This window comes from Podarcis gaigeae (genome assembly GCF_964106915.1).
Source record: "Podarcis gaigeae genome assembly, chromosome: 1".
In the NCBI taxonomy this organism is placed as follows: Eukaryota; Metazoa; Chordata; class Lepidosauria; order Squamata; family Lacertidae; genus Podarcis; species Podarcis gaigeae.
Window position 1 is genome coordinate 120,459,592 of NC_139678.1, and position 11,803 is coordinate 120,471,394.

At 45.4% G+C, this 11,803-nt stretch overlaps 1 protein-coding gene across 3 annotated transcripts in view; it reads right to left on the reverse strand.

Moving 5' to 3' along the window:
• Window positions 1–11,803, reverse strand: part of HIBCH (3-hydroxyisobutyryl-CoA hydrolase) — a 61,072-nt gene that overhangs the window by 24,813 nt on the left and 24,456 nt on the right. For all 3 annotated transcript variants that reach the window (XR_014557920.1, XR_014557921.1, XM_083712554.1), the window contains exons 7-10: window positions 6,324–6,402; window positions 5,268–5,413; window positions 4,168–4,254; window positions 1,781–1,839 (exon numbers count right to left, since the gene is read on the reverse strand). Coding sequence is in view for 1 of the 3 variants with exons in the window: in XM_083712554.1 (XP_083568680.1) it covers window positions 1,781–1,839; window positions 4,168–4,254; window positions 5,268–5,413; window positions 6,324–6,402 (371 nt within the window). In the remaining 2 variants the exon portion in view is untranslated. The remainder of the gene's footprint in view (window positions 1–1,780; window positions 1,840–4,167; window positions 4,255–5,267; window positions 5,414–6,323; window positions 6,403–11,803) is intronic.

Sequence of the window (11,803 nt, forward strand, 5' to 3'; positions counted from 1 at the left end):
GCGGCAGCGCGGAGCACAGGCCGCCCTCCGGAGGACGCCCCGTGCTCTGCGCAGGTGTCGGCAAGCCTTGCGCGCCTGGGGGGCGCGTGGGGCGCCCTGAAGCAGAGCGCCCCGGCGCCGGGCAGACATCCGCAGCGTGGGGAGCCTTGCGGGAGTTCCCGCAGGGCTCCCCACGCTGCGGACAGTAGCCTGCCGCCCGATGCGTGGGGCGCCCTGAAGCAGAGCGTCCCTCGCGCCAGGCAGACATTGGCCAGCCCCACAAGCTCGGGGGACAGCAGGGAGGCGCAGCACAGCCATCCCACTGTTCCCCAACCTGGTTTTGGGGGGGGGAAATAAAGAAACAATTTTTTTCCTTTATTTTCCCCCCAAAAAAGTAGGTGCGTCCTATGGGACGGAGCGTCCTATGGGACGAAAAATACGGTATAATATTCCCAAGCTATATACCTTATTTACATATTTATCATACTTGGTGGTATGACTGGTGTATGTATACCTGAAAGGTGTAGAATACATGTACCATCAGCTAGAGATATACTAAAATAGCCACACCAGGCAGCATGTGAAGCTTTTGACCCTTTCAAGAAAATGTCCTTGGCAAGAGTTTTCCCATTTGAAAAGAGATTTTAAAAGAGATTAAATCACAAATCCTTAATGTGTGTGCCAAAGAAGGCACAATAACATAGAAAACAATGTACCTCAATCCTAAAGAATTATTGGCACACCATGTTTTAGCAATAACTACCTGGGCAGCAATGATTAACATGGTCAAAGTGGTATTCAGATAACTTTTTTTTTACAAAAATCCTCATAGGCATTTCTGGTTTTATACATGGAAATTATTACTTACACAAGCCATGGTTATCATTCCTTTCTGTCCACTAATCAGTTAAAAAGATTTTGGTAGCACCTGACTTATTCCAGCGTTTTTCTGGAAATTCAAGTACCTGAATCTGGCCTAACAAACCTGTGTCACCTTTCCACTAGGGGGAAGGAAGGGGTGTCACACAATCTAACTCATGTTTGCACAGTGATGTTGAATCCTCTCTCTTTCCCTGAGCTTCCCACCCAAGGGAGGGCCCTTCCTCTCTAGCCAAGCTCACTTCCAGGATTGGAGGAAGACCAACAAACTGCAGAGGAAAAGGAGGAGGAAGATTGAGAACTCGGCACACACACATCCCACCCCTGTGCTCCTGCTTTTGGGACGGCTCTATACATGATAGCAACGGGCCTGTATAGAAAGAAATCTACAGTGGTGCCCCGCAAGACGAATGCCTCGCAAGACGAAAAACCTGCTAGACGAAAGGGTTTTCCGTTTTTCGATGCGCTTCGCAAGACGAATTTCCCTATGGGCTTGCTTCCCAATTTCCCTATGGGCTTGCTTCGTCTTGCGATTTTTTTCGCTCACCCCCCCCCTTTTCTAAGCCGCTAAGCCGCTAATAGCCTTTTAGCCGCTAAGCCTTTAATAGCCGCTAATAGCGCTAATCCGCTAATAGGGTTGCTTCGCAAGACGAAAAACCACTAGACGAAGAGACTCGCGGAACGGATTATTTTCGTCTTGCGAGGCACCACTGTAGTTTCTTTTTGCTATGTGCAGTTTGGCTCTCAGTGAGGAACCACAATTATTTAAGAGCTACTGAATCAAAGGAGCTCTATCACATAAATATTTTTGCAAAAGAGGTCTATTGGATAAATATTTTTGCAAGAATCTCAACAAAAAGTAACCGAAAGGTTTACTGAAACCAACCAGAGCTCCCACTAAATATGAATGAATGGTAAGTACCTGTTAATCTTGTCCATGTGCTCGCCAAGCACGAATTCTTTTTCTTGATCAATTTTGCACTGTTACAAAAAGCAGAACACACCAACACCTTTCATATCCGTATCCCAAACGCTAAAATGCAGCAAAGCAGCTATTTGCTATTTTCTCTTTTAAAAAAGTAATGCACTAAATGAAATATCGTTTTGAGTTCAAGCGACTTTTCTAAAATTATAGCTAACCTGTTTTTGTTTCTCGGTTTGCTTATTACACTTCTATTTTGATTTTGCATGATGCTTGCAGTGATCTCCCATTCAAATTTACAACCAAGCCCTGAGCTACTTTATCATTCAGTGCTGCACCCTCAGGTGGGCTCAGACTGTAACTAAAACAATGTCCAGGATTCCAGAATCCTTTTTAAATGGCTGATGGAAGACAAAGCTGTCTCTTTTGTGCTTCTGAAAACAAAGCGCCTCACACGTTCTAGCTACGCTTTGAAGATAAAAGTTTATCTACCGTTTTAAAAGCTTATCTACTTTTACACAGTGTAGAGTATAAGAACAGTGCACAAAAGAACAGGATGGCCTGATATAAAGAACAGCCTCAGACACACTAATGCTGCAATGGTACTGACACTTAAGTAGGCATGGATCAGCCCTTTGGATGGGAGACTGCTAGGAGCCCGACATTACAATATACAGCCGTACCTTGGTTTTCAAACAGCTTAGTTCTCGAACGTTTTGGCTCCCAAACGCCCCAAACCTGAAAGTGACTGCTGCGAGAGCTTCCTGCAGCCAATCAGAAGCCGCCCTTTGTTTTCCGAACGTTTTGGAAGTCGAACGGACTTCTGGAACGGATTTCGTTTGACTTCCAAGGTACGACTGTATGCTGGAATAGCTCAGTTGGTAGAACATGAGACATAGTCTCAGGGTTCTAGGTTCATGTTCCACGTCGGGCAGAAAGATTCCTGCATTGCAGGAGGTTGGAATAGATGATCCTCATGGATCCTTACGACTCTGTATGTTCTGTAGGAGGGGGAATTTTGTCAAATGCAGCATGGCACATTGCCAGGGTCAGCAAACCTACAAACTAAAGAATGGCTCCCCTCTGTTTGTGGTAAAAGCTGCTCCTTGTGACATTATTTCAATGTATGAAAGGCACTCCTTGCCACCCTGCAAATTATCCTTCCCTTCTCTATCTCCAGCAACACACAGTGCTACTAGAACTATATTTATACACATTTCGATTGAAAGGAACGTCAATTAGGTGACTGGTATTGACTATTTCCGGCCAAACAGAGGGGCCCTGCACGACATGAAGCGTTCAAATTGTGTCTCGTGACAAATGCCTTGAACCTGCTGGCGCTGCAGGGGCCAAGGTTAAGCTACAAACATGTGTTTCAGTTACAACGGCATCAGCTGTGGATCAAAAACTAATGCCTGTCATTTGTATTCTGGTGGCTCCCTGCGCACAGCTTCCACTCCATTAGCGCTCAGCTTGCACATCACTATTCTCTCTCCCAATTTGCTGAAAATTTACTCATTCCATTAATATTCCCATTGTCTGTTGATCAGAGAAGCTTGGTACAGAAAGAAGCAGCCATATTGGAGAAAGAGAATCAACCTTTCATGTGTCCAACTTCTTTGAAGACAGCAAAATTTCAAGCATACAGAGGCAAGAGTTAGACTTCATTCCTTTCCATCTAAGGAAGTACTCTGTCAAACTCATTAGGTTGCATACATTACATCTGTTAAACAGAAGATTAGCGTCTTACAACACAATCCTAGCCATGTCTACTCAGAAGTAAGACCCAATTATCATAGAATCGTAAAATTGGAAGGGATCACAAGGGTCTTCTAGTCCAACTCCCTGAAATGCAGGAATCTTTTGCCCAATGTGGTGCTCAAACCCACGGCCTTGAGATTAAGGGTCTCATGCTCTACCAACTGAGCTATCTATTACTTCAATAGGATTGCAGCCACATACGTTTTTAAAAGATAATAGGAAAAGCAAGAAAAACTAAATCAATTAAGTGTCCCATATAGGAATAACACCAAAGATGTTATTCTAGCAATTACAGCAAGTAATTTTTGGCACTAGTATTTTTGGAACACTATCAAAACAAAACAAAAATTATGTTCAGTGCTCTGACACTAACAGCTGCTTTAGCTGACAACATTTCAAACAAAAAGTGACCTTGTGAACAGCAACAATCAGGGAGGGGGAGAACTGCAAAGAGAACAGGCCATAAGTGGGTGCAGTTTATTATCGATTGTCAAACTTGATTTTATAACATGCCACTGAGGTGCTGGGGGAGGGGGAAATCAATTAGCAACACTTACAGAGACTCAGTGTCCTGTATGAAGGTTCTCCTTTTCGCAATCTTCTATTATTGTTAGCTATCCATTTACCTTCTTGTGATACGAATCCAATATATCAGCAACATTTTCCTTCGATGGGGACTTTAATTCCGTCAAATCCTTTTCTAGGGCAGCCATCTGCAAACGAAAATACAATTGCCAAATGCATTATTTCACGAGATGCTGATATAATTTCAATATATTCCCTTGCAAAGAACTCGTGGCAATCAAATGGGGTAGGGCAATCCCCGCTAGCAAGGATATTCTTTTTCCCACTTCTCTCAGCAAAAGTGAAGGTGGCCTTCTTTACAAATACACAACAAGGAGATCAAAAGACTTAAATATAGTAGCCATGTTCAGATTACCATGTCTCTAGTCAACAGGCCAATGTGAGTGAGTGCACAACAGCAGTCCAGTTTCCATTAACTATCATCTCCTGTCTGAACCAGGAAACTGCAATTAACAGCTTCAGAACGAGCCAGGATATTTTTTAAATGGAAGAACTCTATACAAGGCCACATAACTCTGAAGTCTCAGTGTAGCTTAAGAGTAAAGGTAAAGGTACCCCTGCCCGTACAGGCCAGTCGTGTCCGACTCTAGGGTTGTGCGCCCATCTCACTTAAGAGGCCAGGGGCCAGCGCTGTCCGGAGACACTTCCGGGTCACGTGGCCAGCGTGACGAAGCTGCAGCTGGCGAGCCAGCACCAGCGCAGCACACGGAAACGCCGTTTACCTTCCAGCTAGAAAGCGGTACCTATTTATCTACTTGCCCTTAGGGGTGCTTTCGAACTGCTAGGTGGGCAGGAGCTGGGACCGAAAGACGGGAGCTCACCCCGCCGCGGGGATTTGAACTGCCAACCATGCGATCGGCAAGCCCTAGGCACTGAGGATTAGGAGTAGGCTGTGCTAAAGTCCACTGAAATACATAGGCTTTAGTGTGCCTAATTCAGTGTTGCGATGTGTCCTGGAAATTTGTTTTGAGAGCCAGGATACCTCTAGAAGCATTAGCAGGGGAAAGGAGGACTTCTTCTCCTTCTCAGGAAGCGAAAAGATGCCTGAGAAGACCCCCCTCCAAATCCAGCAGCCCCAGACTAGGCCCCAGGGTTCACCTGGGATTACAGCATGACCGGGTACCTGCTCAGGTAGATTTACCTTCTCTGCTTCTATGAAGTGAGTAGCAATTCCCGCTTTGTGAACATCTTTTCCTTTCAACCTGAATCCAGTCATGGCAAGAAAATATCCCAGCTTCCCTGAAAGCCTTGGCAAGAAGTAGCCTCCACCTACGTCAGGGAAAAGACCTGCAATTGAAGAAAGCAAAATTAAAATTAAAATTATGAAGGTGGGAAACTATTCCTCTCATTAAAACATACTGCTGCTCTTTTGTCTTTTCCAAACCTTCCCCAGGCCTTGTAGCTGGTCCCTTTCATCTGAAATTAAGATCTCTGCCTCCTTTTTTTCACCCACTACCAAAAAAAAAAACCACATTAATGCTCAGTCATTCTGCTACTGCCTGATTTCCATGGCCACTATGCTTCACAGACCCGTGTTTTAATAGCCAAAACTACACCTTTTTACGAATGATGCTGACCCTGGACTTTATGTTTTCTTCTTGTATATATTCTTCACGCTGCCCTTTCTTCTTGTAAATGTCTTGGTTCAGACCCTGAATTAACCCTCCATGAATGATCAAAAATTGCCTCTTCCTTTTCACCAGGAGCCTCCACTGAATCAAAGTCCTTTGAAATTCATTTTTAAAAAAACAGAGTTCCATTAATGGAAAGATAGGGACCAGACCATTATTATTATTAATTTCAGATAATGATGATGATGATATGCAAGGACATCTGTCGACAGCTGCCTCAGAAATACAGAAAGCATGAGGTGTTATACATAATTTGTTTATTTGGTGTCTCTGTTTCCTGTATGTAAGGTCTTTGGAAATCCTGCAGCGGGGTGTGGGGTAGTGATATTATTACAATAAACACATTATATTCCACTCTTCCTCCTCTGTTGACCTTAGAACAGCATACATGGAGGCAGGTCCATCTGAAAGAGTGTAACCAAGGACTCCAGCAAACTTCATGCAAAGGCAGGGATTTGAACCCATTCCCCGCTAAAGTCAACAATCTTAACTTGCTACACCCCACTGCTTCTTTATCAAAAGTCTTAAAGGTAGCACAATGGAAAACGTTAACATGCAGTCTTTACCTATGGCTGTCTCTGGCATTGCAAAAACCGTCTTCTCTGTAGCGACTCTGAAATGCCCATGAACAGACACACCGACACCCTACCGAAAAGAAAAGAAAAAGAAAAAACGGAAAGGCAGAAGTTATACTAAAAATCTGCAACATATGCAGACGCATTTACAAACACAAATCAACTGCTTATCAAAGTCTATTAATTCATACCCCTCCTTTTCTTCAAAATGGCATACTTGGCTCTCCCCAACCCCTGTATTTTTTAGCTATTGTTTAAAATCCTTATATACCCCATTTTACAGCCCCAAGAGGTGTTCACTGAAGCTTAAAATAATAATCTAAACTTAACATTATACCCCAAACTAGTACAAGGACAAAAATCACACAGTATTGATACAGAATCAGAATTAGCCAGGTAGCATCTTCTGCCCCCATCCTTGTTATTTCCAGTTAACGACTTCCTCCAAAATCCCCTGAGGCAAAGAAGTGGCCACAACTTGGATCAGTGCATGATGGAAACAATTCCCCTTTGCTTCCAGCCAACAGCTTTCACTGAGCTGTTATCAGCAATCTTGTGAGTTGGTTAGGCCAGGCTGAGAGTTAGCTATGTCGCCAAGTGGAGAGATCGAAACCCATGTGGAATTAAGATGCAACAACCAAGTTGTAATCAAAGAATACCCCCGCCCCCCAAAAAATCGTTTCAATTGCAAGAACTACTGCCAATGGAACGATCCCAAGCATTTTAAGTTTTTTGTTTGCTCTTGTCCTTTTTCTTGGTAACTTCACTTGATGGCACTACTCTCCTGTCAAGCAACCTGGGACCATATTAAGCTTGTCCACTTAATATGCCTCTCTCTCTGCTGGTGGAAGTTCAAACCATTTGTTCTCCTGGTGTAGCAAGAGGCTACCTCTAATATGGAGCTTCGTTCAAATACACATTTAAAAGCTATTCTTCTCCAAGAACGGGCAGGGCTCCCTGAGAAGCTGGGAGATGTTCCCAGCAGCGGACTCAACTCCGCCACCACTCCATTCCTGTGTAACTCCTGGCTGAGCCAGGACTCCATGGAAAACACTGACCTCACCCCCCCACACACACTCAACAGAGCAACACAGTATGCTATGAGACTGTTAACTGGCAGCGATGGGAGCCCACATGCGCTATTCCCTCTCCTCGGTGAGCCTTCTAAACGATGCACAGGCCCGCCTAACCCTATGTCCTCCCCTCTGCATTTGAGCCAAATGCCTGCCCCCGCCCAAAACAAATATGGCGGCCAGCAGCTGAATCAACATCAACTCTCTTTCTTCACCTCTGAGTGAGTGCATGATAGCTCCGTTTTACGAGGGTTGCAAGCTTTAAATTGTTTCATTGTACTGTATGCTTTTAAAAATCAACTAAGAAGGTGCCCCTCATTAGGTCAGATATCAAGGAGATACAGTCGTACCTTGGGAGTCAAACAGAATCCGTTCTGGAAGTCTGTTTGACTTCTAAAACGTTCGGAAGCCAAAGTGCGGCTTCAGATTGGCTGCAGGAAGCTCCTGCAGCCAATCCGAAGCCGTGGAAGCCCCGTCGGACGTTTGGCTTCCAAAAATAGTTTGCAAACCAGAACAGTCACTTCTGGGTTTGCGGCGTTCGGGAGTCAAAACATTCGAGAACTAAGCTGTTTGAAAACCAAGGTACGACTGCACAATCTTTAGAAGCCATCTGAAGTCAGCCCTGCATAGCGAAGTTTTTAATGTTTGATGTTTTATTATGTTTCTGTACATGCTGGAAGCCACCCAGTGTGGCTGGGGCATCTCAGTCACATGGGCAGGGCACAAATAATAAAATATAATCAGCAGCAGCATCTTCATCAGGTAGCAGAAAACATATATATGCTTTTTAACTACAAGTGCTTATAAAAGAACAGCCAACGGTATGCAACATCTTAAGATCTCACTTCTTTCACGCATGCAGGAGAAATGCTTCTGCTAACATGGTGCCTGTTACTAAAAGGTAAGGTAAAGATCCCCTGAATGGTTAAGTCCAGTCAAAGGCGACTATGGGGTGTGACGTTCATCTCGCTTTTCAGGCTGAGGGAGCCGGAGTTTGTCCACAGACAGCTTTCCGGGTCATGTGGCCAGCAGGACTAAACCACTTCTGGCACAACGGAACACCGTGACAGAAACCAGAGCGCATGGAAATGCCGTTTGCCTTCCTGCCGCAGCAATACTTAATTATCTACTTGCACTGCTATGCTTTTGAACTGCTAGGTTGGCAGAAGCTGGGACAGAGCCTGTTACTACTGCCCATGGGAGAATCATTTAAAAAGGAGAGTTATGCTTTGGAAATACTGGGTTTCAAATCAATCAACATAAAACAGTAATAATTAAACCAATCAACGCTGCTTGAAGTTTTTATCTAGGGAAGCCAACACATAGGCTGCGCCGGCCTTTTCTATCTATTTCCTGACATCTGTCAGCAAGTTTAAGTGGCTCTCGAGGAACAGCCTCAAGAGCGAAGCATCTGCAGAGACATTCGCTTCCCCTGGCACCAGCACACACCAGCTCCACTGGGCTGCCAGAGCCCATGGTGATTATGACCTTCAAAATACAATAAAAGGCTAATTAATTCACTTACGCTGATCCCTTGCAGTGCATCTCTGTGGGGAAACCAGATTATTTGAAGATATGGGTTCCCTTACTTCAAGGCTGCTACATAAATGAACCCCTTTAGCAGGCAATCAAGTCTCCAGATGTGCATCATGTGAACAGAGGAAGGATGGTGAGGTTTACTGTGGCTAAATAGAAGGCAATTCTGGTAAGGATAAGCGGTCTTAAATACGTACATATTTCTATCTATATATGGCCAGAAACAAGAAATGAACCACAAATGCATGATCAAACCAACTATTTGATGAAAGCTAAATATATGGCTTTGGGACGCGGGTGGCGCTGTGGGTAAAACCTCAGCGCCTAGGGCTTACCAATCGCATGGTCAGCGGTTTGAATCCCCGCAACGGGCTGAGCTCCCGTCGTTCAGTCCCAGCTCCTGCCCACCTAGCAGTTTGAAAGCACCCCTAAGTGCAAGTAGATAAATAGGTACCGCTTTCTAGCGGGAAGGTAAACGGGATTTCCGTGTGCGGAACTGGTGCTGGCTCGCCAGAGCAGCTTCGTCACGCTGGCCACGTGACCCGGAAGTGTCTCCGGACAGCGCTGGCCCCCAGCCTCTTAAGTGAGATGGGCGCACAACCCCAGAGTCGGACACGACTGGCCCGTACGGGCAGGTGTCCCTTTACCTTTACCTAAATATATGGCTAATTTAAAGAAAAAAGAGTGTGCTCTGCTGTGAGATTAAGAGCAATTAAGCATTCATAACTGGAGTCCAACTTAATGTAAAGACACATGAAGAAGTACCTCTGTCTTGACAACAAAGGTCTGAACAAAGTTCGATTGTGATTTTTTACTTGCCAGCATCACCATATCACATAATATCGACACAGGGACCAGCTCCTGCATCAGACCCAGATGCAAACTCTGTCGCCATAGTATTCTGGCAATACCATTTCAGGAGGACCTGGTAATGTTATCCACAATATCAAAAGTTTCAATATGATATACGCTAACATCTGCCAAAAACAGGGTCCCTGCCTCCATGATCCAGAGCCTAAGGCTGGCCAACATCGCTATTGGCCACCTTCCTCCTCTCCAATGAGCCTGGGATCTGCTGCTTCTGCTACTGCTGCATATTAGGAGTGCAGGAAGGGGACTGGAAGCAGTCGCTGGGCTGCCTAGTAATCTGCAACTGAAGCCACCGAACACAATGAAGAGGCAGCCTTCTGAGGCCACCTGGCCACTGCTTCTGCCTCCTCCCCAGGCTCCTTTCTTCCCACCGCTGGGCCAGTTCTTCATCCCATTTGGCTGTAGCAGCAGCATGAGGTGGAAAGGGGCAGGTCTTAGGAACACGCCTACTCAAGGAGGGAAAATTCCATTTAATGCTCTTTGAAGATGCTCCAAAAGGAGGCTCTGAAAACTCACTGCGATCACACACACACACACGCTTCTCCTTGCATCTGAAAAGCATGGATGGTTGCAAAAGCCCTTTATATGCAGCAGGAGGGCTGCACGCCCCATTTCAACCTTGCACAGGGAACAAGGCTGCTGCTGCCATTGCCATCACAAAAAGCAAGAAAGAAACCCACATTTCAAAATGCAGCCTTCTTTCTGGCATCCCTCAGCAGAAGCTTCAGAACCCCACAAGGGATTTTGACAGGTTGGTGGAAAAACACCTATCAGTTATGTGATACCATAAAGATTACATGTGATGGATAAGTGATTTGCCTTGCCCACCAGTCTGTGGTGGCCTGTGGGGTAGGAGCTAACAGTTCCCCACTCCTGGGTTAATGGTGGTGGAGCAATGAGAGAAGGGGCACACCCCCTAGAATTACAATATAGGTTCAATGACTGATGTATTGTTTTGTCTGCAAGTCAGTTCAAGCACCTGCCAGACTCAGCATTCGGGCAAAAAGACGTTTGTACTTTGTGCTGGATTCCTACTTGTGAAAGATGCCAACAAATATGTCTCTTATTGACATCTGGTGGGAAGCAGACTGCAACACAAACTGAGAAAAATCTCAAATCGTTCCATTCAGGCTGCGCTGGGAACTGTCATTTGCTAGGACTTTTGTAAATGTCAGGGGTAACATGCAGGACACAATGAATCAGGCGAAAATGGGAATGTGCCAAGAAGCGACGGGTTTATGGGTTTAGACTAATGCAGTGTAACGGAACAGGGAGGGAGGTGTGGGTATGGCTCCATGCTCTAATCCCCCAAAAAGTCAATGACTTGCTACCCAACTGCTTTTCCGATCTGATGCATACCAGGGAGCAACACATGCCTTATAAGCTGAGTGTCAAAAGTTCAATTCCCCTAGTGAATGGCCTGGGATCACAAGACACTGCGCAGTATTGATGAAACGAAATATGTGAGGACTTCTCATTAGCCCCCTGGGTGAGAGGGAGCCTCTTATCAGAAATAGTCGTGATTAAGAAATGTTTGAAAAATTATCTTGGGTTCCCATAAACTGTACTGGGCTAGATTATCTAACACGGCATAATGCAGCTTCATAGGTTCAAAAGGGGAGGAGCGGTAACAGCGAGTGACAGAAACCGCAATTACATAGATTCATAGAATTGTAGAGCTGGAAGGGACCCTGAGGATCATCTAGTCCAACCCCCTGCAATACAGGAATATGCAACTGTCCCAAACGGGGATCAAACCTGCGACCTTGCGTTATCAGCATCACACTCTAAGCAGCTGAGCTGCCCAGACTTCAAGGATTGGCAAATGGATCTACGTGGGCCACAGAACAGGATTTATTTTTAGCTTGGCTGTCGCACGTGCTCGGGCAGCCAGAACAGCAACCCTGTGAGGTAGGTTGGGCTGGAGTGAGTGGCCCAAAGTAATTCTTGCCCAGCTTCATGGCTGGAGTGGGGAATGTGAACCCTGATCTC